Source organism: Felis catus, chromosome A1, assembly GCF_018350175.1.
Source record: "Felis catus isolate Fca126 chromosome A1, F.catus_Fca126_mat1.0, whole genome shotgun sequence".
Classification (NCBI taxonomy): domain Eukaryota; kingdom Metazoa; phylum Chordata; class Mammalia; order Carnivora; family Felidae; genus Felis; species Felis catus.
In genome coordinates, this window is record NC_058368.1 from 172,658,714 (window position 1) to 172,685,394 (window position 26,681).

Below are 26,681 nucleotides of genomic sequence, written 5' to 3' on the forward strand. Positions count from 1 at the left end.
GCCGCCGCGCCCTATGACCTGCTGGCAGCAGCAGAGGGGGGAGCCGGGCGCCGCCATATTGGCTGTTGTCCTGCGAGGGGAGCGGCGGCGGCGGCGGCGGCGACGACGCGTGTGGAGCGAGAGATCGGCGCGAGCAGCGGCATGACTCGGAGGCGGAGCAGGCCGAGCGGCGGCGCGGGTCGGCGCGAGCGGGTGCGAGCCGCGGGGCAACAGAAGCCCCAGGCTCCCGAACCCCCGCCGCCGCCGAGCCTGGAAGCTGGAGCGGGTGCAGGGCCCCCGGAGGCGGCCGCAGAGCCGGACCGCCACGGCCCCAGGGAGGAGGACGAGCCCAAGTTGGCTCCCGGACCACAGGTAGGAGCGAGCGAGGCGAGTCCGGCCGCTCCGGCACTTTCACCTCCCGGGAGCGGGGCCGGGGTGAGCTTGGGGGTGAACCATCTTCCACCGGCTGGGGCTGAGGCTGAGGCTTTCTCCCCCGAGGCGGGAGTGGAGACTGGACCCTTCTCTCCAAGCCGGAGCATGGCCCGTCCTGTCCTGTGACCAGGCTGCCTGCCCTCTCCCGCCGCCTCCGGGCTGGAGCAGGGGCTAGACTTTGTGGTCCCATACCCACCCACACTGGGACTGGGCTCTGATCCTGAGGCCACAGCCCAGCTCTCTGCCCTTCTCCCCCTGGGCCCACCTGCTCCACCACCTACCCACAGAGCAGCCTGGGGCGCTGTGGCCTTGGAAGGCTACAGCCTCTTCCCTCTCCCCCCACCCTGGGAACGGCCCCACCCTTTCCCTTCACTGCCTGCAGCCACTGCCCCCTCAGCAGCTGTGTGCCCCCAGCGTATGTCTCCTGTGGCCTCCCTCCTCTCCCTGCCCAACATAGCAGTTGGAGCAGACTGTCAGGCAGCCCCGAAGACTATTTAGTGGGGCTCCTGCACTGAAGTGAAAACCTAGCAAAGCCTTCCCTTTCTTCCCTCTATACCCCTGACCCACAAGGTGGCCCATCTCAACCCTCAGATCCCTGGGTTTGGTGAATCCTGCTGAGAGTGAGCAGTAGTAGCAGGATTCCGCAAAGCCTCCAGCTTGCCACCTGGAAGAAGGTCACTTTCTTTTGAGCAAAGGAGATAATGGGAGGTACCCTGCCAGTGTTCACTGAGAGCCCGGGGTGACATGAGCCTCAGTTGCTCCGGGAGGGTTGTGGCACATGGGGCTGGGTGGCTCGCCCTAAGCTTGCTCTGACAAAAGAGTTTTGAGTTGGTCTTTTGGCTGAGCCTGCCAAGGAAGGCAGGCTCCTGCAGGAGTCTTGGAGGGTCGGATGCAGCGCCGGATGAGGATGAGGCGTGGCGGAAGATGCGTTTGGCTCTGCAGACACTGCATCGGGCAGCAGGGGACTCTGGGAGGCTGGTGCAGCCAGAAGGCATGGCTCTTGACAGCCTTCTAGTAGAATCTCTGGAATTGTGCATGTGAGTGGGGATGTCATTTGGGGTACCATTGCCAGAAAGCCTTCCCTAACTTTCCCAGTTGCGTGAGGTGCCCCCTTTGTGCCCACAGCCCCCTGTGCTTCCCTTTGGTAGCACTCCCCATTCTTCAGTGAGACATTCTGTTGATGTATCTGTTCCCTGCACTGCACTGTGAACTCCGCAGGGGCACAGACTATGTCATCTATCTCTGATTCTCCATGCCTAGCCCTGGGCCTTGCTGACACTGAGTAGAAATAACTAGGTGAATGGGAGAGAGAATGAATCCGTTGAGAACCTGTGCTTATTGTAACCTAGTTTTGATGCTGGTCTCCTTTGTGTTTCAGATCACAGTAAGATTTTTAATTAATGAAAATGTCACCACTTATTGAGTGTCAGAAGCCCCACCTTCACCCCCACCCCCTCCCCTGGGCTGAGACTGGTTCCAAAGGATGCAACTCCCCAGGTTGGACCCCACCCTTGCCTGGTCTGACTTTAGACCCTGAACCTGCTTCCCCCCTCTAGCTTTCCTCTTTTGCTTCTCTGGGCCACCCTGGGAGTCCAACAAAAGGAGAGAGTTGGGATAGGGAGAGCCAGGGGAGCTGTTGTTTTCTCTCCTTCCCATTCAGACCAGCAATATTTTAGGGTCCCCTGCCACTCAGGTTATAGTATTCATGGCCAAAATTTTGGATAATGGCTTAATCATTTAATTTTTATTTAGGGCGCAGCTTTCCTAAGAGCTATAATCATCATTATCTACTCCACTGCCTGACCTGCAAATTCATTAATTTATTCATGCCAGACACTTTATATACCATACTTCTAATCTTCCCACCACTCCTGTTCTTTCCTCAGCATTTAATACAAATGTGATGAGTTAACTATTGGTTTAATTATTAGTCTACTTTTGCTACATAAACTCTGAGAGTGCAGGAACCACGTCAGTTACCATTGTACCCCTATGCCTGGTGATTAACAAATATTAATGAACTGAAGGATATAAATACGATTACACTGTTTTTCAGATGAAGAAACAAATGCTCATATGACATATGCCCAAATAACTCCCACTATAGGTCACAGGTGCCTCCTGGCCCCCCAAAAAGGACACTCTTGTGTACTATGTGGGATTTACAAGGCATTTTTTTTTTATTATAGCCACAAAGAGGTAAAACAAACTGACAAACTCTTTTCTGATTATACCCCACTTTTTTGCTGGGGAGGGGGTTTCTGAATGCCAGAAGCAGACTTTTGTGCCCTGGTGAGAAGCACCTGCTGAAAGGGTTGGAGTCATTGTTCTGCCCCCTAGTGTGCCTGTGGTGAGGATCTCTGTCTCCCACTGCCACTTAAAACTCTGTGTACACAGAGTGGGTCAGCAAGGTGAAACTCACTGTCGCATGCCAAAGACAGCGAATAGGACCACTTCCAATCCACAGATAGGTTCTGATGTCCCAGGTCACATATTGCTTTGGTTTTGTTTTAAGCCAATTTCTTAAAAGCCAAAAGATTCCTACAAACTGGATTTGTGCCATGTCTTAAAACTCTAAAAATCTGGTGCCACTGAGCCCAATTTCTGCAAGGCAGTAATATGAAGTTTTGAGTAGTGTCTGCCCCTGATATGAAGGACACCCTGATCTGTGCCAGGCCCTGGGCTAGTTGGGAATGCAGAAGTGAATCAGACATGGTCCCTGCCCACAAAGGGCTCGTGGTTCAGAGAACATGTATATAGTAATCACAGGTAGGCTGGAAGAGCTATGATTACTCTGAATTCGGGTTCAAAGGCCACTCTGGTTCCATCCAGACCCTTTCGCTCACTTTGGTTACTTGTACACATTTAATTTTTTTTTTTTAAGTTTATCTACTTATTTTTGAGAGAGAAAGAGAGGGAGAGCATGCGCATGCACAAGCTAGGGAAGGGCAGAGAGAGAGAGGGAGACAGAATCTGAAGCAGCCTCCAGGCTCTGAGTGTCAGCACAGAGCCTAACACAGGGCTCGAACCCACGAATGGTGAGATCATGACCTGAGCCTAAGTTCGATGCTCAACCGACTGAGCCATCCAGGCACCCTGCATTACTTGTGCACATTTAAATGTGGGACCTTGAGCTAGCTTATTGGGGATCCCAAAAGTCCTTATTTAGAATTGTTTCAGGTCACTAAACTTTATTGATCTGTTCACTAACAATCAAAATCCTCATTCACTAAACTAAAACTGTTACTACCTTATTAGCAAAGAACAAAAAACCTTACAAAGCAGCTGAATAAGGCAATAGTGAGAAAGTGTTTAATGTTCCAGACTTGGGGTGAACTCCAAGCTCAGTCTCTTTCTAGCTTTGTGTTCCTGGGCATGTTTTTTTCCCCCTCCCTAAGCCTCATCAGCAACATCACAAGAAAATGGAGCAACCCACCTAGCACCTAGTATATCAAGGCTAGAGCAGGAGTTGGAGATAGTGGGAACTGTGCCAGATGGCCATCCAAAGCCTGCCAGCTCTGCTGTCTTTCCATCTCTCTTGGACCACTCAGCCTGCAGTCCAGGGGCACACTCAGTAAACCCTCAGGAGACTTGCCAGACTGTAAACCAGCAGTTGGTGCTGGTTGAGCTCATCTGGTGTTTCCCATCTCTCATCTCTACGGCACCTGCTAAGACCTGCCTGGCCCAGTTTAAAGAGACTCTAGAGACCTGGTTCCCCACTGCTCAGAGTTAAACCTGCTCCCTCAAGAGACTGGAGCACAGGATTAGTCAGTATCTTTATTGAAACCATCTCATTATGTTTGATCCACTGAGCAAGCATTATGACCTCTGTGCTAGGGCTTTTATTTTGGGCACAAAGATAAATAAGATAGTCCCTATACCCAGGAATCTCCCCCCTTAAAATCATTGCCCACCCAGCCTGGCCACTTTCACTGCAAGTAGTAGGAAACGATACAAGAAGGGGTGGATCCCTGCCACCTCTGGTTCTTTGTAAGCCAGTAGAGATTCACTATGTAGAAATGTTAAAGGGCCTTTGAAGATGAAGACTTAGCTGCTGAGATTTTTTTAATTTTTAATTTACTTAAAATATCCCCAGAGCTGTTATCTTAATATCTAATATCAGATAAACTATTAAGATCCTAACGACTTTATATACCGAACCTAGAAGTTTTAAGAGCAGGGGCTATATTTAACTCATTTGTGGGGTATTTAGTGTGCACGGTCCTCATGTGCTCAATAAGTGGCTGTTAAACCAAATGAAAATAAAAGAAGTAAAAGTTAGGTTTCTTCCACTTTGTGCTTACCAGCTTCTACTGCTGGGCCAGGCTGGCAGTCATTCGTTCATTTAGGCCCGTGATACACACATCACACCCAGTCTCCCTCTCACCTGATCTGGTGTTCATTTATTCTGCAAATACTAATGGACACCTGATCTGTATCAGACCCTAGGCTAGCTAAGGACACAGAAGTGAATCAGTCCCTGCCCACATGTGTGTATTAATTGTAGTTAGGCTAGAAGAGCATCACTTCCTCTGAGTTACGGTTCAAATCCTAGATCCTAGTACGCAGCCTTTCAAAGAGTTTTAGCCCTGTTAGCATGTTTTCTCACATGTATGACAGTGATGCCAGAGTCACATTAGGGCAGCAAGTGCTGCATGTCAAGCACTTAGCACAAGTGGTAGCTATGATTATTATAGATATTTGGTGCTGAAGATGCACAAATATGGTAACCAATAGAAGATTTCTCAGAGCTGATGCTTCAAGGTTGAGTAGAAGTTCCTTTAGAGAAGGTGAGAGAAAGTGTCTAAACAAAGAAAGCAATGTAGAGACCCAGAGGCGAGAATTGCCCAATTCAGGCAGAGTAGCATGAGGTCAGGCTGGAGAGGTTAGCAGGGTTCTAGAAAACCACAGCAAGAAGTTTGGGCTTTATCCTGCAGGCAGTGAGGAATCAATGAAAGCTTTTAAATAGGAAAATAAACATGTTCTTGGGTAAGTTCTCTGATAGCATGAGAGGACGTAATTCTCAGTGGAAGAGGTAGCTGTGATTGCTTGATTCCACCTCTTCCTCATCCTAGCCTAACTAATCATCAGATCCTCCGTGTTTTGCTGGATTCTGTCCCAGACCTACAGAATTAGAGTCTCTAGGTCCAGAGCCCAGGAATCTTGTTGTTAAACTGCCCCAGGTGATTCTGGTATGTGGCTGGGTCTGCTAACTGCTCAGTTGAGGGTGGTATGAGGAGCTTTGTGGAAGCCTAGGATATTCTTCAAAGAATAGGGCTTCCGGAGAGGGGAGCTTTTCCATAAGCAGGAATAGAAACAGCCTTAGTTTTAAAAACAAAAAACAGGCTTTCCCCAGTTTTCCAGTTGTTGCCCCATTAATGTTATTCTCCAACTGCTGATCTTCCCTTGTGTATCCAAACTCTTACCATGCCCATTACATGCTGTCATCTCTGCTGAATGATCAAGATGCAGTGAGTCATGGGACACAGGTCCTGCCCTCAGTGTTCTCAGTGTTGTGGAGAAGACAGATCTCAAAAACTGGGACACGTACGATAAGCTCTATTCAAGAGGTATGTAACAAAGCATTAGGGCATCCCAGAACAAAGCAGTTAATTCTCCCTGTGGACTTAGAAGGAAGTAACACCCTAACTGTGCCTAAAAAAGAAGAGGCAGAGGGGAACAACATCAGTGAGGGTGTGGTGCTTTATATATTTGGGGAAAGAATGGATATTGGGGAAAGGAGTGGTTAATGGTTTTTCCTGGCAGGATGTGCAGAACAGAAAAGGACTAAGGAGAGAAGGTCTTGTGTCCCAGGAAGGGCCCTTTGTTTACACCCTTTGGTTCTGTGCCCTTGCTCCCACACTCATCCTTCAACCTGTAGGTGGATGAACATGCTGTAGTCCTAGGCCATCTCCTTTTAGTCCCTCCTCAAGGCTCTCAGCTCTCCAGCAACTTTTGTGGTTCTCTCTCCATTCTGAAATGAATAGGTTCTTCATCTACTCTGAAAAGTGATATAGGGAAACTAGATAGTAAGAAGGACCCTGAAACATGGAAGGGTCTTATTAGGAAGTTGTAGCCAGAGATCGTGGATGGGGGGGTTCAAAGGGGCCTTGAAGGTCACCTGTCTAGTCCTCTGTCCTGTGCTTCAAGTAATAACTTTGGATTGGGCAAGTCTCACTTAGTAAGTTTCCCTGTCATTTCTTCCAGGACAGAAGAGGAAAGAAACTAACGGGTATTGAGCACCTACTGTGTGCCAGGCCCAGGCCAGGTACTTTACATAATTTATTTCCTTCTGTCCTCACAACTCTGTGAAGTATGGTTTTATTCTCATTTCATAAAGGAGGAAATTGAGGCTCAAAGAAATTGAGTAATTAAGATAATACTGAAATGGCAGAACTGGGTTTTGAACTCACAACAGTCTATCTCCAAAGTTCATACTCTTCCACCCATGAGAAATCCATGCTCGGGTGACAGAGTAGGTTATATGATTTGCCTGAAGTTCTAAGTTATTAAGCAACAGTTTAGGCCTTCTTGTGGCTGACTGCACCCAGAAAGCAGGTTCAACAGATGAGCTAGCCTTGGGCAGGTGGAAGGCCACTGGGGTCAGAGAGACTCGTTACCCTGTCTTTGGCTGAGCTTGTACAACCAGAGAAGATTCTCCACAAACTGGCTGATATGAAATAGCTGTTCATCCAGGAAGGAACTGAGACAACAGACTGAGTGGGAGTTTGGGTGAAAGCTCTAGGGCACTGAGGTGCACTTGTATCACCTCGTTAAGAATTAAATGTAGCTCTGATTGCCAGCCTCAGAATGGTCTGAGATTCTTCACACTGATGCCCTCTCATCAGTAGCCCAGAGTCACAAAGATAGGCCTTTTAGCATAGCATATCCAGGAAGTGGCTAGTTCAGCTTGTCTTTAGACTCTGTCCTTTGTATAGAGCAACTAAAATGTGAGCCAGGTGGGCTTTTAAGCATTTATTCAGTGAATGCCTGCTATGTGTCAGGTCCAAGCCAAGCCTGGGTTCCCGGGCACACTTAAATGACCAAGATGCACTCCCTGCCCCCAAAGAGTCCTCATTCCACCAGGGGTTTGAGACAGACAGAATATGTCTATGGCGCAGTGTGATAGGTACTGTAGTAAAAGAATTAGTTCTACTCAGCCTGGTCCAGCCAAAGCTTGACCTTTGACCAAGATCTTAGGGCATGAGTACAAATTTGCTGGGGAGTGGAACTGAGATGCTGAGGTTTCCAGGGCACAGTGTATTTGCTGGAGGAGCAGTACGAATAGAACCTAAGATTCTCAGATGTTAAGCTTGGAAATGAAGCATGGAGAGGTCAGCTGGGGCCAAGTCATGAAACACGGGGTCCAGAAAGTGCTGCAGTAGTGAACTTAACCAGAAAGCCAGGAGATTAAAGAGAGACCAAGGTGGGAAAAGGAGCTAAAAGAAGGAGATACTCAAATTGGATAGGTACATGAGAAGGCACATAATAAGCTTACATGAAGCAGAGAAGCCCAGTGCCCAGGTTGGTTGGTTGGTTGTTTTAATTTGTATATTATTTTGTTACATTAATTTTAATTGCGTGTTATTTTAATTTGTGTCCCTGCCTGATTCTCCAAAATGAATATGAGGCATCTGGGAGTTTGGGAGTATTGATGTCCCCATGCATGAACCTGCCTGGTTTAAGCATGTGTTCTTAAGGCAGAAATTCTATGTTATTCGATGTTTCCCACTACCTAGCACAATGAGAATGGGCTCTGAGCATGTTCACTGAAGGAGGAAATGAGTGGGTGAATGGAAGAGTAAGTGGCAGTGACTGAGCTGGTGACTTTTGGTAGGCTGGGTATTAATAATTTTCTCTGCTTCTGGAAGGGAATTTTAGCTGCTACTGTTGTCTTCTGCCTTGGTGACAGGGAGGCTCTTGGAGTGGGGTACCTTGAGAGTTGAATGCTCTAACGGGTCATTTCAGAATAGAATTTGGAAGCTATTGCAGGACCACTGGTTAAATACAGCATATGTCTTGGGGGAATCCTCTACAAACATACACAAACTCTTGGGATTAAAAGGAATCCATGAGAGAAATGAGAACAGGTTTAGTGCTGGCTGTTAGATCCAGCCTCAGAGCAGACCTTGATAGCTGCCTCGCCTGGTGACCTGGGTTATTCTCCAGCAATTCCCAAATTGTGGACAGAAAGATGAGGTGGGAAATTTATGCCCCAAAAGAGCTATCCAGATATGCCATGAACTGTATCATTGTTAATAATCGCTATTGCTTACTGTGCACCCACTGGGTTACAGGCACCATACCATTAGAGACTTTACATTAGCAGTTTTCAAAGTGTTTGGTCTTAGGGACCTTTTATACTCCTAAAAATTATTGAGGACCCAAAAGAGCTTTCTTTTGTTGGTTTTATCTGTTCATATTTACCAAAATAAGTATTAAAGCTGAGAAAGTTTAAAAATATTTAGTTACTAAATCATTTAAGAATAACAATATTAAACCTGTCATGTTAACATACATAATTTTTTAATGGAAAATACATTTTCCAAAAAAATAATAGAAGACTGGTCTCATTTTCATTTTCCCAAATTTGTTTGTCTGGCTTAATAGAAAGAAGCTGGATGCTCATATGTGTTTCTGTATTCCGTCTGCTGCAGTACATTGTTTTGAAGTATATTTTAAAAATCCAGCCTCAAACAGATGTTGTTGGAAAAGGAAGGAGTATTTAAAAAAAAATTTTTTTAATCTTTATTTATTTCTGAGAGAGAGAAAGAGAGACAGAGCATGAGCAGGGGAGGGGCAGAGAGAGAGGGAGACACAGAATCCGAAGCAGGTTGCAGGCTCTGAGCTGTCAGCACAGAGCCCGACGCGGGGCTCGAACTTATCAACTGGGAGATCATGACCTGAGCTGAAGTCAGATACCCAGCCAACTGAGCCACCCAGGCGCCTCTAGGAAGGAGTATTTTAAAAGCCTTTCCAGGTGATTGCTGATAATTCTTCTTTGCAGTGTGGAATCTGAGACCATTTTAATGAAGTCTTTGCACTCATTACATTAAAATCTGTTGGTTTATCTAGCACTTTGAATGGATTTTTTTTAACAATGCATGATTCTGAAACATCATGCTTTTGCTCATTTGGAAAATAGGTTCACTGAGTTATGCAGCTCTTCCAAATGTTTTCCCATTTCATTTTACAATATCAAAAAATAACATTTGTCACTATAACCACCATTTACACCAGAAAAGTCTAAGGATTGGGAAGCTTTTGATTTCATGATGGTGGATACAAAATTCTAATTTCCAAATTTCCAAAATTCTGAATTTTGCCTGAAAGCTTGAATTTTGTCATTGGCCACAAGTAGAAAGTTGTTTTCCTGGAAGTGTTGGGTTCATTTTGTTCATTTTTTGAGAAAATGTCTGGCATTTTTCAAGTCTGAATAACCAGAGTTTGTCAGTCATTCTTCAAGTAAAAATGGTGTTCCATGAGAAAAATTGTCTTCCTTTTCCTTTGATTTTAACTGTTCTTATCCAGAAATATCTAGAATACCCTAGCATAATGTTTCTCAGGCCAAGACAGAAAAGTCTTGGACCTGGTCAGGTGAGAGAGCAGAGATTTAGTTGCATATGCCTGCCCCCTGGGCAAGGAGTGGCTACAGTCTAGGGTTCACCTGGCTCCTTGACTGCTCTGGGAATTTGCATGCTAAAACAGGACCCTTGTGTGAGTAACCCCACACTCCAGAGATTCTGGTTTTGTCTAGAGTGAAGCAGAATTTAACTTGGAGTCTTTTTTGAGCAGATCCCAAGTCTAGAACCTTTCCTAGCTCTTCCCCTATCTTTTTCCTAGTTCCAGATTTTTAGCTGGATAGGCTGTGACATTTAAGCTGAAGTAAGAAGGAATAATTATTGTCCAGGGTTCCTGAGTTTAAGGATCAGTTCCCTACCCATTATGATGAAGAAGAATGGTTGGGTGTTTCATTCATTCTATAAACATTTATTGTTCATGTTCTTGTGTGGGGATACTGTGCCTGGTGTAAAAAATGCAGCTTGAGAACAGCTACTTTAAAAGCCTGAGTTGACTTCAGGACATAAGGGGTGATGATTGATGGGAATTTGAAAAATGGCAGGACATTGCAGTCAAAGAGAATTCTGAACCAAGAGCTTTTCTATAGCAAAGCAAAAATTTGCAGGAACAGTGGTAGTACTGACTGAATATAACATCTCTAGGACTTGGGATTCTCACCACCCTCTGGCAGTAGAGATGAAAATGTCAGAGAAAAAAGTCCCCAGGTTCCACCATGCATCGTATTCAGGGGCAGGCACTAAGATTTAGGATTAAGACAGCTTTGGAGATAGCCCCAAGAATTGCCAGGCCAGAAAGAAGAAAAGTATACCAAGCTCATGACAGTGGATAACTGGTTTCCAATGTAGATTTATTAAGAACAGAACAGCCAGAGGGCCTAGGTGATGATAGATTGTCTACTGTATGGCTCCTTTGAGCTAATAAGCTTTGCATCTCTAATGTCACTTAGTCTAGACAACCTTATGCAATGTAGGTGGTATCATTCCTGCTTCAGTTAGGACCTAATTAACTTTCTATGCCCTGTGTTTTCTTTTCTTTAACTGGAAAGACAGCCTGTCCTGTAAGTTCACTTCCATTGATGGCTAATCTCATTTATAATGTGGACCAGTTTGGCTCTAGGGAGAGCCACATTATTCCATAAATGAGGCCATCTGATTGTAATCCCCAAGGAATGTGATCTTTCACTCTTGCATGCTTGAGATTGGAACCATTCAGATGAAGGTCCAGGGTAGGGGGATGGCCTTTCTCTGTGAGAAGCAATAATTTCAGAATTTCAAGCAATGTCTCACTAAGCTGTATTGCCATAGTGACATCTAATAAATTTGAGTTAGCCACTATGTGCCCAGCTGATCCTATGCCCTTTGGTACATTGTAAGAGATCCAGACAAGAATTATACCTGATGCTTGCCTTCTAGGAGCACATTCTAGTAGAAGGGACAGAAAATGCAAGTAAATAAATTAAGTGGAAGGCACAGATGCTGTAACCAAGGCATAATGTGCTATGGAGATATGGAGAGGAGAGGTAAATTATGACAGGAACCCTCTGGGAAAGACTGGATGAAGTTGGATTTAAGCCCTGCCCAACTACTTATTGATAAACTTGGGAAGGAAGGGGATTTAAAACAGAAGATCCCCTTTAGCAAAGGCACAAGGTAGAGGTAGGAGAGTATAGAAAGTATTTGGGGAACTTAAAGAATGACTTCATGGGGTAGAGGGCAGAGATTAAGATGTCTAAAAGTCACCTTAAATTCACTGCACATTAGAGATGCTTGTATTAAAAAGTAGAGTGACATATTTTCTGTATTTTTCAAGCTTAGGCCTGATTTTAAATGTTTCCCATCACTCCCATCATGTTCATAATTAGTACCATATGTTGAGCAACGTATTATGGGCCTGGCACTGGAGTAGGTGCTTTGTCCATTTTAGTATATGTGCTGCCAAAGTGAGCATGGTGCTTTGTCCATTTAATATTCACAGCCAACCCTACAAGTTAGGACTTAATCCCGTTTTACAGATGAAGAAACAGAGAGTAGGACTTGCCCAACATCATACAGCTGGTAAGTGCTGGAGGCCCAAGATTAGTGCCAAAAACCAGTGTTATTTCCACTACACCCAGTGCCTCCCACAAGTACTTTGGCACTAAGTATAGTCACACTGATCACGTGTTTAACTTACAAAAATTCTGTATTTGCTTTTAAAAGGAAAAAAACCGCTTATTGAACATTGCCCATATATGTTATACATTTGAATTCTTGGTTGTGCCAGAACTATATATACTATACTTCACAATCCATACAAAGAATTTCAGAATAATTTTACTCATAGATTTTCCTCTTACGTAGTAACTTTAGAACCTAATACCCAAATGAAATGAAACTCTGTTGTAGTAAAATGACATGTCCTGGTGTTTTCCATAAGAATATAGATGGTCACCATCAGTACAGGAAAAGGGACTTGGGTGTTGACCTCACCTGCTCCCCTCTGGAGTTACTATAGCACCTTATAGATAGCTAAGAAAATTTTCCTGGGGATACTTCTCAGAAAGGCCTCCTTTGCCTTAACTTCTCAGAATACCATCCTCCTCCATCAGACTCCCACCCTTTCCATAAGATGCTCACCACCAGTGGGTTAGAAGCTATATCCTTATGCAGGTACAGTTAAGCAGTTGCCTTGTCCAGTGAAATGTGCCTTTGACAGAAACCTTTTAGGTAGTGTCTCACGTGAGTTCCACATATAAGATTTCTCTTTCTCTGGTACTCTTTTCGAAGGTCTTTGTACTGCCCCAAATGTTTCATTATGCTTCTGGTACTACTATTTGGTTCCTTTTTTTTTTTTTTTTTTTTTTTTTTTTTTCCTCCTAGAAACCAGAGACCCAGGTCAGTGTAATTGTAACATTACAGGTTTAAGGATACCCTGATGCCAATTTATTATGAGAAAGTGATTTTATTCGAGAAAGATGATGGCATTTATTTTCTTGGTAGGATGAGGATGATACCCTTATTCCTTTGCTTAGGCCTCTGCAAACACCTGTTACCTAGTGGTGGGTAAGTTTGGAAGGTATATCAGTTAATATAACTATTGCATGTAATAAACCACCCCAAAACTTAGTGGCTTATAACAACACCATTTATTATTTCTCATGAGTCTCTGGGTTGACTGGGTATTTCTGCCAATTGGGTTGGCTTGACTGATCTCAGCTGGGCTCACTCATGTTATCAGATCCACTGGCCAGTCAGCGAGGAAGACTCAGATTTCTCCACGTGTCTCTCAACATCCCTCCAGCAGCTAGCCCAGTCATGCTCTCGTGGGAGGCAGAGGTGCAAGAGCGAGCAAGCCCAGCCATGCAAAGAAGCAAGTAGAAATGCATACATACTTTTAAGCTTATGCTGGCAGCAAATTTGCTAACATCTCATTGGCCAAAGAAAGTGACATGACGAAGTGTCAGAGAGAGAGGGTTCTACAAAGTTGCAGAATAGCCCTGGAAGCAGTGGCATTGGTATAGTGGTGAGCAAAGCTGCCTTCCAAAGTTGCAGGATATAGGAAAGCCATTAATTGGGGTCATTAAATGCAATCGGGTTCCCAATCATACCCCTCAATGTGACATAAAACCTATAGACTTATATTTCTATGTCATTTGTCCTAGAAGGAAAAAAGAAAGTCCAAATAATAATTACTGTATATTGGGTCTATGCTTTGAGCATGCACAGGGCTAGGCACTTTCCCTGTTTATACACTGAGTCTCACAACAACTCTGCAAGGTAGGTAGGAAATCAGAGCTCGGGAAGTTGAATAACTTGCTCAAGGTCACCCAGCTAATGTGTGCTCAGGGGGGAGGCATTAGAATGTGTGTCAGTCTGACCCACAAAGCCCAGATTCTTTTCACCATACCTCACTACCTCTCAGAACGCCAGGGTCTGCCTTACCCTTTCTCCAACTCAGTTTTTTATTGAATTAATGCTTTCTGACTAGCTGTGCAAAACCCCGCCTCCAAAATTCTGCTGTGATCCTAATGGAATTGTGCAGCTTTCAGGAAACCCTGACATTCTCCCAAACTCAGCATTAACTGAGAGCATCCCCCACCCCCAGATGGGAATTGGTCTATGGACTACACAGACAGCCTAAGAATGGAGGGCTCTCCCAGACATACCAGAGAAGGAAGAGGACCTTCCTTTAATCTTCAAGATTTGGAGACATCAGGGCATTGGAGCATGAGCTTTGAAGTCAACCTCACTGGGACTCAACTCCTAATTCAGCCATTCACTGGCTCTAAGACCTTGAGCAACTTACTTAACTTCTAGAAATTGTTTCTTTGTCTTTAAAAAAAAAAAAAATGGAAATAACACCTAGTCTGCAGAGCTATCACTAGGACTAAAATTATGTAGTGCCTAATAAAGTGCCTAACCCAGTGCCTGGCACATAATAAGTGAAGGTATTAGTTTTGTTGATATTATTTCTAAGCAAAACCTTTCCCCTCCTGGGAAACCCTGTTTCTGTCTATTGGACAGGTTCCCCCCACATCCACCCAGTCTGTGCAGACTTGCTGCCTACTATGTCATCGGGAACGCAAAGGCTGGGAAGAAGGCCCTTCCCAAAATGGACTGGTGTTGCAGGGTGAGAAGCTGCCCCCTGACTTCATGCCAAAGCTCGTCAAGAATCTCCTAGGCGAGATGCCTCTATGGGTCTGCCAGAGTTGCCGAAAGAGCATGGAGGAAGATGAAAGGCAGACAGGTCGAGAACATGCAGTGGCGGTAGGTAACAGCTGAGGAGGGGTCCCTGAATGCAGGAGGGCTGCCTGCCCAGAGAGATCAGGCTGTTGAGCTGTTCCTTCCCTGTTCTTTCAGGTGCTCTCCAGCAGACCCTGCGCCCGAGCACTTAGGGGCTGCGGGTTGGGTTCACAATTGGGGCAAGAACAGAGAGGCTTCAGGGAGCCCCCTTGCCCCTGAGGAGGGTCTCTGCAGTGTGAGGGCCAGCTTGTAGGTACTGGTCGATGGAGATCCTGCCCCTTCCATGTCACCGTGCTGCCTTCAGCTCTGTGGCAGCTTGAAAGCCAACTAGTATGATACAGAGCAAAGGCTGGTTTGAGGATCTACCATGTGCCTCAGTTAGAAGGCCTCCAAGATGCCCAAGAGCCATCTAACTGGCATCTCCTGAATCACAGCAGTCAGACTTGCCTCATTTCTCATTCATTCCCCTCCAGCCCCTTTCTTTTCCCCAGGGTCATGTCCGTTTCAGGACTTTTGACTTAAAGTCCCTTCCTTTCCTTGGCAGCTATCAGGACTCCCCAAAGGCCCACAGTTGACAGGCAGTCTGTACCCCTACCAGAGTCTCTGTCACCAGTATCCACACACTTCACTTTATCGGGAGCACCTCGGCCTCTCCCAACAAAGGCCTGATCCACCTGGCCCTTTCACCTGGGGCTGTGGGACTTGGGCTTTGACCATGGCACAGGACCTGGAGGAGGAGGTGCTCCTGGGTAAGCTAAGGCCACAGAGGGTCAGCTCTGATGTTTGCTGTTTTACCATGAGCTTTTTTCTTCCCCCTTCTCCAGATCTCCTTGTCACACACATCCTGCAAATCACAGTCTTGTGGGGGTGACTCTCATTCCTCTTCGTCCTCCTCTTCATCGTCCTCGTCCTCCTCCTCCTGCCATGGGAACTCAGGGGACTGGGATCCCAGCTCCTTCCTGTCAGCACATAAGCTCTCGGGCCTCTGGAACTCTCCGCACTCCAGTGGGGCCGTGCCGGGTAGCTCACTCGGGAGTCCTCCTACCATCCCTGGTGAGTCTCCGAGCTCGGGAGAGAGCCAGGCCACATAAATGTAGAGAGCTATTTTCCTGTCCACTTCAGGAGGCCAGTTATTAAAAGAAGTAAAAGGAGCTGTTCTAATGGAAGCAGGGGGTACCTAGCCCTTGACTGTCTCCGTGGCACCCCTTTCCCCACAACCCTGAAGTTGAAAAATAACTTGTCGTTGGCTGCGATAGCTTTCCCATCAGATTCAGGAGGGGGCATGGTGAACACTGGCTGAACAGAAAGTGGAGTCTGGGAGTATCCTTAGGGAGTTAGGACTACAGTCACCTAATACCTGACCCCTGCAGCAGCACAGAGGTCCTGAGTGCTTTTGTCTTCCCAGACCTCTTTTTCTCCACCTAAAGAACAGATATAAAAGCACTGCACTTCTATCAACAAGAAGTTGGTGTAAGCTGCCAGGATTATTAGCCAACTTCACAGATATATAAGCCTTCTTTAGATCCTGAGATAACCCTTAGAGACCCAAAGAAAAGGTCTTGGGTTATTGAGGTATGATATAAATACTAATTATTGTCTGCTACTAAATTGAGGGCCAGAAACTGGTGTAACACCATATGTTAATTATACTGGAATTAACATAAAAGATAATAACTAAATTAAGGGCCTGAGTTCTCTAGAGGGGTGCTGCTCCCAGAATTGTGAGAGATGAGTAGAATTCCACTTATTTTAATGCATAAGTGAAAGTGAATCCTCAAAGCCTTTTCCCACTTCTCTGAAATCTAGAGCCACCTGAGAGTCTGGTACACCCTGGCTGCCTCAGTCCTCATGGCCCAGAGGCAGAGCTTTGGCCTGCTGCTCCACTGGCTTCTGTAGACCCTTCCCTGGGCCTGAGGAATACCTATGAACAAGCAATCCTAGAGAGGCCCCGAGAGACAGAACACATATCCCCTGTTTGTGCCACAGCAGAGGTGCTAGGACCTTCTGTGGGGCGGGCATTCCTGGTGCCTTCTCTCTCAGGTGTGGGCTCCTTGAGCCTGTCTACCCAAGTTGCTGCCTGCAAGGAAAAACTCTCCAGTCCGAGGCACTGTTAGACTTTCCCAAAAGCTCATAGGGTCCACTGTGCTGAGAGGCTATCCCCAGACAGGTTCCCTCTGGTCGTAGTAAGCAGGATGTTGTAGCAGTGAGCCCTTGGGCTTTCCTTCCCAGGGTCTTGGCTCTCACTCTGACCCCTTTCTTCCCCATCCGTCCACAGGTGAGGTTTTCTCTCTCTCGGAGCACCACCGGCACTCAGACCTCACTGCTCCACCTAACAGCCCCACTGGCCACCACCCCCAGCCCGCGTCGCCGATCCCATCTCACCCCGGGTCCTTTGGCTCACCACCCCATCCACACCTGCCACCTGCTACCCCGGCAGCGCCTTTCCCTGCCCAAGCTTCAGAATGCCCTGTTGCCGCTGCTGCCGCCCCACACACCCCAGGGGCATGTCAGACTCCCCACCTGCCCTCCACCAGCATGCCGCTCCTGAAGATGCCTCCACCATTCTCAGGGTGCAGCCACCCCTGTAGTGGGCACTGCGGCGGGCACTGCAGCGGGCCTCTCCTCCCACCTCCCAGCTCTCAGCAGCTCCCTAGCACTCACAGGTAAGTGAGTGGCACAAAGGGTATACTCCCTGCTAACTTCGACTTTGAGTTCTGAGAGACTTCACAGAGCATACCTTTGGGGTAGAAATTGAACGATAGATTCTATGTCTTTTGTATCATTTTTACAATCCTAAAAGAAGTAACTGTTGTCTTTTAAAAACTTGGAAAAGTTCAGGGTGTCTAACGAAGAAAAAATTTCCTCAAAACCTAAAGATAAACCTTTAACACTGGTATATTTTCTTCCTGATGTCTCTGTATATAAATTAGGTCTCTGTTTATATATTTTTGTGTAGTTATTTTTTTTAACATTATAGATCATTTCCCCAGTTAAAATTCTTCAGAAAAGTTTCCAGTGGTCTCAAAATGTCTTCTTGCATAGCAGTAGCATAATTCATAAATTATTTTATCATTCCCCTATTCCTGGACATTTGGGTATTTCTAGTTTTTAACCATTAAAAACAAGGCTGTAATAAACATTCTTGTACCCAAATCTGTGTTTGAGTCAGGAATTATGGCCTTAAGGATTCCCTAAAGTAATTCTAAGTACTGAAGAAGTTTATATTAACATGTATGTGAAAGATAAAATTCTTTGTGGAGGAGAAAGGTACGGATTTTTGTATTAGAAATCAGAGCTGTGTTTATTATGCATTTGAATTTTCTCATTCTAAAATCCCACCACCCCAATGCCACCACTTTTAGCAGTTTTCCCTACGGATCTTACCCACACAGTGGTGGTGGTGTCTATACAGTTCACAGTTTTTTGTTGTCCTCTTTCACATAGCATTCATTGTGTGGTTCCTATGTGGTCTTCTGGGTCTCAGCTGAAGGGTGGAGAATATTCTCCATAGTGCACTTCCCTGTTCTCTAGTTGCTAATGATTTAAATCATTCCAGTATTTTAACATTGTAAATAATGTCTCTAAAGATGTCTTTGCCTAAAGCTGTTTCCCTCTTTTGGGGTTTTCTCCTTGGAAAAGGTCCCTCAGAATGAAAAAAGTTCTCCGTTTAAAAGATGTCAGAAGGTCTTTTTTGAGAAGGGTTCCTAATACATATTGAAAAATTGCTTTCCAAAAGTCTCTCCAAATTTATGTAGCCACCAATATTAGGGTGCTAGCTTCTTCATATTCTCAGGAGCATGGGTTATTTTAATTTTGCTAATGTAGGTGAAGAATGGTCATTTTGGATTAAGCTTCTCTGAGCACCACTGATAATGGTTCCTGCCCCTCCTTTTCTACCCCTTGCACAACAGACTGCCCTGGGAGCCAAGCCTTCTCACTGCTCCTTGCCCTGCCCTTTCTCCTGGCTCCCACCATCCCAGCCTCACCCCATGTCCCCAGCCCTAGGGCATTCCAGCTTCTGATGGCCAGGCCAGGGCTCTTGTTCTTCTGGCTCCAGTTTTGGGACTTTGTGGGCGAGTGTCTTTTTCTTATCCTGGAAAAATAGTCTATGTTACGTGATGCCCTCAGTGCTTCCTGAAGTCCAGAGACAGAGCAGTACAGTGGGAGAGCATGAGCTTTGCACACAGGCAGGCACAGGCTGAGCCCTAGCCTCTCCTTGGGCAAAGCAGTTAAGCACTCTGACCCTTAGTTACTTCCCTTAGTTACCTCCACTGCAAGTTACCTCCACTGCAACATCTATTTTGCAGGACCTGGGAGATGCTTAGAATATGCTAAATATAGTACCTGTCCCAAACAGTACAGTAGCTCTTAGAGTCTGGCCCACAAGGCACATTGACTTTCCCAGATTTAAGGCCCCACAGCTAAGACAGCTCCACCCACTGGTGCAGATTTGGTCTAAGGACCTAAAGGGTAAAAGGAAATTGACCCTGTTGACCTCCTTTGGATGCTTCAGGAGAGCTCACAGCCCACAGGGTGATGGCCCTGTTTTTGTGAGAGGCACTGATAACAATCTGACTGCTTCGGCCTTTGTGGGATGAGGCACATGAAGGGTAGTTGGGATGGCAATGGTGAGAATGCTTCCCCGGGCTCCTGCTGCAGCCTGCTCCTTCCATGCCCTCCCTCATCTGTGGGCTTATCTTTCTCCCCCATCAGCAGAGACCCTGGGTGTAAAGGGCACAAGTTTACACACAGTGGCCTGGCCTGCCAGCTTCCCCAGCCCTGCGAGGCAGATGAGGGCCTGGGTGAGGAAGAGGACAGCAGCTCAGAGCGCAGCTCCTGCACCTCATCCTCCACTCACCAGAGAGATGGAAAGTTCTGTGACTGCTGCTACTGTGAGTTCTTCGGCCACAATGCGGTGAGTGAGCCTGCCCAGGCCAGAGAGGGCTGAGGGCCAGTTAAGGTGAGCCAAAGGAGCACCCTACTCTCCCCAGAGTTCCCCTTGCTCAGGGGGATTATAACCACACTAGAACCTTCTGAGTTCTCGCAGCCTGTGTCCACTCACTTAACCCTTACAGCACATTTGTGAGGTAGGGATTTTTCAACACTTTGCTCCCTTTGCTCTTTTCCTGGTTTCTCCTTAAGATTGACTTTTTTTCCGTAGGCAAAAGGAAAGGAAATGGTAGAGAGAAAGCTATGTTTCTGATGAGTATGTATATGTGTGTAATCACAGAGAAGTGAACAACACTTGTGCGTGATGAAGGCAGAGTGGAAGCAAAGGCTCTCAGTCCTCCAAGTGTGAGAGACTGCAAGGGATAGGCCGTAAGCACAGGTGGCACCAGGAAGAAGGTTCAGGGCAGAGTATGTGCTGTCTGCGCAGAGAGCGAAAACAGTTCAGAAGTCTGAAAGTGCAGAGCAAAGGGCCGCCGGCTAGGGGAGAGCAGTTGAGGACAGAAGAAATGAAAGTAATCACGTTGTTAGTCACTTTTGAGCTAGGGGTTATTATTCTCATTTCAAAGATGACAAAATCGAGGCACACAAAGACTAAGTGACCTGCCCAAGGTCATACAGCTTCCGAGTGACAAAGCCCGGGCTCAAACCTGCTTTCCTGGCTCCCAAGTCAGTGGGCTCATAATGCTGTTGCATACCTCCCACTCCCTCCGCCCACCGCTGCCTTAGCTCTGGGCCTGGCCGAGGCTGAAGCCACTTGGCCTTTGTGGCTGTGGTAGAAAGAACAGTTGTCTCGCTTCTCACCACATGTTCGGTGTCAGCGGGTGGGAGTGCTCCGGGCTTCCCGGGCCCAGGGTGTGTAACGTCAGCACCTCCCCCTCCCCCAGCCACCCGCTGCCCCGACGAGTCGGAATTATACAGAGATCCGAGAGAAGCTCCGCTCAAGGCTGACCAGGCGGAAAGAGGAGCTGCCCGTGAAGGGGGGCACCCTGGGCGGGATCCCTGGGGAGCCCGCCGTGGACCACCGAGATGTGGATGAGCTGCTGGAATTCATCAACAGCACGGAGCCCAAAGTCCCCAACAGCGCCAGGGCCGCCAAGCGGGCCCGGCACAAGCTGAAAAAGAAGGTGGGTGTGGGGGGGAGCCTAGCTGTACCACCTCTCCTCCCTAAGGAATCCCTTGCCCCAATCCCCCAAGACTTCAGGGGCACAAACAGTGCTGGCTGCCAGAAGCCTTAGCACAGCTCACTGCTATGGGAAGGTCTGTATGAGTTTGGGAGGCATAAGGGTCAGGGAGCCTGGGGCCAATGATTGGAGAAAAGACGAGTCCTGGCCTCAGAAACTGCTGGATTCCTCAAAGCACAAGAATTGCTTCAGTCAGTCAGTCATGTATTCATTCAGCAAACACTTCTACAAATACTGGGAGCCAAAGCATGACGCAGTTAAGTTCTCTCCCTGGAGAAGCTCGGTCCAGTGGAGAGACTGACACAAAACTGGACGAGCACATTAGCATGTGTCAAGCACTGGGATAAGGGAACCCCCTCCCCCCATCTTGCCTGGGCACGCTGGAAATGGCTTACCAAGAGGCTGACTTGAAAGCTGAGTTGTAGGGAGTGAGTTCAGATTCCTTAGGAGAGTTCTGGCAGCAGGCATAGCACATCCACAGCAGTTTGGTGTAACCAGAGCTCAAATAGAGCAGAGGCAGGACAGCTAATGGAGGTGAGAAAGGGCCTCATAGGCCCTGCTAAAGAGCTTTGACTTGATCCTATAGCTGAGGGGAGTCCCTGCAGGACTTTTATCAAAGGATGCGCTAGGTCAGATCTTTATTCCACTGTGACTGTGTGGCAATATGGAAGGTAGCCTGGAGGGTTGACACTCCAGGAAGGAATATCGAGGGCCAGGGGAGAGCTGAATGATGCTGGGGCTAGAGCAAGGGAAGCAGACATGACCAGCTTTGGTAATCTGATTGTAGAACAGAGATGAAGGAGTCAGGATTTCTCCCGGGTGTTTGCTTGGATGACTGACAGGATGGTGTGCCCTCCATTCACTGAACGAGGATGAGATTGGCAGAAGACAGGAAATTCAGTTGGGGCACGTTGACTTGGAGATTCTCAGGAGAATCGCCACCTCCAAGTGGAGATGGAGGTGTGGGACTGGGAGTTTCCAGCTTGCAGGTGTAATTGAAGCCATGGGAAGGACCCAGCCATGGGCTGGGTGAGCTCCTCAGAGGGCTGAGGAGAGAACCCAGTGAGCTATTTCTGGGCAGCCCTGCTCCCAGGCGAGCCCCAGGGCTTGACGGCCCGTCCCCTGCTGCCTCATTACCTCTTCACCTGCCCACCCCCAGCTGTGTCTGCACAGTGCCACACTCGGGAGCCCAGCAGCCGAAGAGTTGGGTTTGACAACCAGCTTGCTCCAGGTCCTGGGTGGTCAAACGGCCCTGGTGCTCTGGAAAGCAGCAGTTCTACATCTTTTTCCAGCCCAAAGGACAAACCAGGACCCTTTCCCTGCAGCCTGAAGTAGTGAGCCAAGAGGTTCCACCGCTGCCTTCAGAAAATGGTCAGCACTTTCTTTCTCCCATCCAGTGTTGCCTGGCCAGAAGTGTCTAGTGGGCAACAGCAGTCTCTTTAGCCTTCCCTAGCCGCTTAAGGCAGTGGTTTCCAGTTAGGTCCCAGCGAGCACACCTTGAAGTTCGTAGGCCTGCGTGCTTTCCGTAAATCTGTGCTCATACATCCCTACCCCTTTGCTGGTAACGCCAGTAACAGTCTCTTTTCTCCCCTCCTTTTCCTTCCAACAACTTCCTTCCAAGCTCAGACTTCAGGTAACTCCTGCTACTGTACTGCCACTCTACCTTGCATGTCTCCCTTAGCTGCCATTTATCACCCTCTATTCACTCATTCAGAAACTTGCTGCACAGCTACTGTCTGCCCAGCCCAGTCTAGAAGCCAGAATACAACATAGCACCAGGCAGTTGCAAGGTCATGTGATAGGGAGTCATGGTCATTATCTGTTTATACATCAGCCTCCTCTCCAGTGTCCTTCTTCTCCCTCAGACTTAACCACAGTCTGGCTGTCCATCACAAACACAGCTTCCCCTGGGAGCCGTCCAGTGGAGACTGCTCATTCTCTCCCACCTTAGGAGACCAATAAAGCTAAGTGTCTTTCTGCTCCCTTATATCATTTGCAGACCCATGACTGTCTGTCCCTCGTACTAACCCCTACTCCTTTGAAACTGACCCTGGCTCTGTCATCTGCAACCTTTCAGCCACTCCTATTCGTCCATTAAAGGCTGTCACCTGCCCCTTCCTCCACTACCCAGGCCATAGAGATCCCCTGACCATCACTGACTCACTGTCTTACCAATACTCTCAATTCCTTGCCCTGTTGCCCTTACATTACACCCACTCAGAAAAATCGCAGCCCTGGGTTTGACCCCTACCTGCCTCTCCCCTTTTGTAATTCAAGGAAAGCTCTAAATCAGATCTGTCTGTGGCACCAAAGCCCCTTGGTCTCCTGCTTGCTTGAGCCCTCACATTGCCCAACAGGCATAGCTCCCTGATCTACGCTCTTCATCATTTCTGTCTACCACAGCTTCTTTGTCAGACTTCCAGATTCTTCTCAAACCTCCAGGCTTTCCCCACCCAGCCTTTCTTTTTTGTTAGATGACCTCACTTCCTGTTTCAGCAAGGGAAAAAAGCCAGCAGACAGGCACTCTCTCAGCATCTTACCCCTCCACCTGCAGACTTGTTGTCATGAGGGAAGAGTTTACCCCTTCTCCTGCCTAAGGCCTTACAGTCCTTTCCTGCCTCCTCAGTCTAACCTCAGCTTCCTGCTCTGGCTTTGGTCTCTCCTCTGGGCTGTCTCCCAGTGTTTCACTATGCCCAGTACTCTCTCTTTTGAAAGCAAATTGTGCCTTGAGGGTACAGCCTCCCTCCCTCCCTCTCCCTCCCCCCCCCCCCCCCCCGTCTCTCTCTCTCTCTCTCTCTCTCTCTCACCCACCTCACCTCTTTCTCTTTCCTGGCAAATTTCTTGAAAAATGTTATCTGCATTCACTGTCTTCGCACTGTCTTCACAAACTATCCCCCGCGCCCCCCCGCATCCCCCCAAGCCACCAGTGACAACTTTGTTGCCAAATCACACTCTCCTGGCCCACCTTCTTTGTCAGCTAGGCAGCATCTCACATTTTGTATTGGTTGTCCTTTTCAAATATTGCTTTCTTCGGCCCTGTCTTCAGCCAGGCGGGGACAGGGAAAGGACAATGGGAATGCCGTGTTCTCCAGATTTCTCACCTTCTCTGATCTCTCTTCTGTCTCCTTTGTGGACTCCTCTTCCTCTCTCTGACCCTCCCCCTAAAGGATATCTTTCTGAGAAAGAGAAGCCATCTAGATAGTGTCGTTCCTGGTTCGTTATGTCCACCTGTTTCCTCCCTGTCCTTCACACTGATATCTGCTGCTACTGGGCACCTCCTCACAAATGTCATACCAGTACTCAAACTGAGCACATCCAAAACTGAGCTTGTTATCTTTCTCCAAAGAGGCCTGCTTTTACTTCTTCGTTGTCTGTCTAGTTAATGGCACCACCACCATCTACCCAGTTGCCTGAACCAGAACCCAGGATGCCATTCTGGGAGGAACGCATCATGGTGATTGAGAGCAGCGGGCCTTGGAATCGGACCTCAGTTTGGAACCTGGCTCTGCCACACTTGCTGGATGACCTTGGGCAAATCACTTCATCTCTAAGCCTCAGTTTCTTCATCCACAAAATGAGAATAACAGTAGAACCTAACTCAGATGGTTGCGAGAATGAAATGGAGTGATGCACAGAAAGGTTCGACAAAACGTGTGGTCAGGGAAGCTGCTGCAGCAGCACCAGTGGTTGTCAGTGTTGTTCTTGTAACTCCTCTCATTCTCTCCCCACCTGCCACCAAATCCCAGCCACACTACCTCCCAAATAGCTCAGACCATCCACTTCTGTCTCCACTGTACCATTACTACTACTTAAAAAGCCTTCAGTGGCCGAACATTGCCCTTGGGATCAAACCCAGACTTGAGCATGGCCTGCAGGGCTCTTCAGGATCCAGTCCTTGCTTAGCTTGCCAGCTTTCTTTCTCAGTCTCTCCCCTCTGGCCTTCCTGCCCACCACTCCCTACCACTCTCCTAAAAGAAATTGGGGCTCCAGCTCTCCCTATGAATGTTTGCATTCCCTAAAGATTGTGTGTGCCCATTTCCCAGTCTTTGCACTTGCTCCTCCTCCTGCCTAGAAAGTGCTAGTCTCTGTCCAGGACGATCCCAGTCACCCTCCAGTGCCCAGGGAGATACTGCCTCCTCTGTGGGAAGCACCTCTGATGGCCTGGTCTGGGTTCCCAGAGTATCGATAGTACTTTCTTCCCTTTTACTCAGCATTAAACAGCCTGTTTGCATGTCTGCCTCCCTCAGCAGTGTTCTCATGCATAGTTAAATTGCCCAGAGCCCAGCCCAGTGCCTCCTGGTTGATGGTCAAGAAGTGATTGTCAAACAGGATTGAAAGCCATAGGAACTGCAGATCACACCTGGATGTGCTGTCCCAACTCTGCCACTTTCTAGCTATGTAACCTTGGGCCAGTTCCTTATTCGTTCCAAAGTCACATGTCCTCATCTGCAAATTGAGGATAATGTTTGCCAGGGGCCATTGTGAGGGTGAAACGAGATGACACGCGGGAAGGGTCAGGCTCATGGCATGTAACAGAAAGTTAGTGTTCTGTGCTCTGTCCTCCTCTCACTACCAAGCCGTACGTGGTCCCACATCGCTCCCTCTAACTCATTTTCAGATTTGAAATCCTCCATAGAACTTCCATTCCTAACAGAAAAAGTTGGCTGGTGCAGGGGAGGAGTGATTTGAAAGGCCTTCCATTCCTTTGTCCATCCTCATGGCCTTAAACTTCAGGGCACATGGCTGGAAACACTGCTCCAGACTGAGCTGCTTCCTCACATGAGCACCATGGTGCCAAGGCACAGCCTTGTCAGCACCCAGGGAAAGGGACACATGCCCCCTCAGATGTCCTCCTAGCAACACCATGAGGAATAGGTAGGTAGTTTTTCTACCGAATTTACAAAGGGGGACAATAAGATTCAGAGAGAGTAAGTGATTTGTCCAAGGTCCCACAGTTGTGGCGCTAGTCAGTTGCAGAGCCATATTTAAAACAGATGGATGCTTGCTGGGGCACAGAGTCCCCCTCTTTAAGTTGACTCTGAAGTGGTCGCAAGCCCTCTTTTCTCTCCCCAGTTTCGTTTTCCTGTTTCTCCCCTCCATTCCCACATCAGCTAGAAATACGTGAAATGTGGAAGTCATCTAGCCCCTGGCCCAGCACCACCATCACCTCCTTCCCGTGGGCTTTTGACATCTGTCTCCCATCTCCCTCTAAAGGCCTGTTGGCCTGCTGGTCACTTGAGGTTGAGCAAAGGAATGGGGTGACTCAGAGCCCAAAGACTCTCATTTTTACTCTCCAGAACGAGATCTGTTGACACTAACAGTCCAGCCCCCAAGTTCTCACATAGGCAGAGGGGCTGCTTTTACATCTTGTTGTGGGGCCCTATGTGGCTGCCACTGTATGCCATCAGGCACATTTCAGGCATGGCCTTGATTACTGGAGGCAGCTGAGTGGTGAGTGGCCTTCGTATGGGAACTTCGCCCTCTTCCATAGTGCCCATACACACATTCCTGCCATCCAGAGCAGTCTGACCTACCATGGTGGCCATGGTGGTCTATAGCCCATCTTCTTAAAGCCCTTCCCCCCCCCCCCCCCCATGATACCACAGCTTTTTTCCCCTACCACCAGCAGAATTGGAGAGAATGCTTCTGTAGCAGCCATCTGCCTCACATGCATCCCCAGTTTTGTCTTCACTCCAGAATTATTGTTCCCCCCTTTTGCAGATGAGTCCACGGAGACTCAGCAAGTGATTGAACTGCTTAAGCTCAAGCCTGGAAGGCAAGGTACAACTAGCTGCATTCCTATCCCTTTGAGTCCTAGTGTCCGTAGGCCCTACGA

At 47.6% G+C, this 26,681-nt stretch overlaps 1 protein-coding gene and 1 long non-coding RNA gene across 22 annotated transcripts in view; both read left to right on the top strand.

The window, feature by feature from the left end:
- The first annotated feature begins 49 nt into the window (after positions 1 to 49).
- Positions 50 to 26,681, top strand: part of FAM193B (family with sequence similarity 193 member B) — a 31,501-nt gene continuing 4,869 nt past the window's right edge. Inside the window, exons 1-10 of one of the 21 annotated variants that reach the window (XM_011285151.4) lie at positions 212 to 351; positions 1,003 to 1,448; positions 6,619 to 6,679; positions 11,968 to 12,047; positions 12,972 to 13,034; positions 14,496 to 14,738; positions 15,539 to 15,767; positions 16,990 to 17,377; positions 19,428 to 19,629; positions 20,549 to 20,788. In XM_011285151.4, the coding sequence (XP_011283453.2) occupies positions 14,625 to 14,738; positions 15,539 to 15,767; positions 16,990 to 17,377; positions 19,428 to 19,629; positions 20,549 to 20,788 (1,173 nt within the window). In that variant the 5' untranslated portion in view covers positions 212 to 351; positions 1,003 to 1,448; positions 6,619 to 6,679; ... (1 more) ...; positions 12,972 to 13,034; positions 14,496 to 14,624. Of the gene's footprint in view, positions 352 to 795; positions 1,449 to 1,789; positions 1,909 to 6,618; positions 6,680 to 11,967; positions 12,048 to 12,971; positions 13,035 to 13,168; positions 13,342 to 14,495; positions 14,739 to 15,538; positions 15,768 to 16,989; positions 17,378 to 19,427; positions 19,630 to 20,548; positions 20,789 to 26,681 lie in introns of those variants that run through there. The other 20 variants (XM_019838174.3, XM_019838164.3, XM_019838178.3 and 17 more) reach the window with 20 other exon arrangements.
- Positions 24,491 to 26,627, top strand: LOC123379383. The gene is made up of 2 exons (XR_006583772.1): positions 24,491 to 25,720; positions 26,567 to 26,627. It is a non-coding gene; the product is annotated as an uncharacterized LOC123379383 (long non-coding RNA).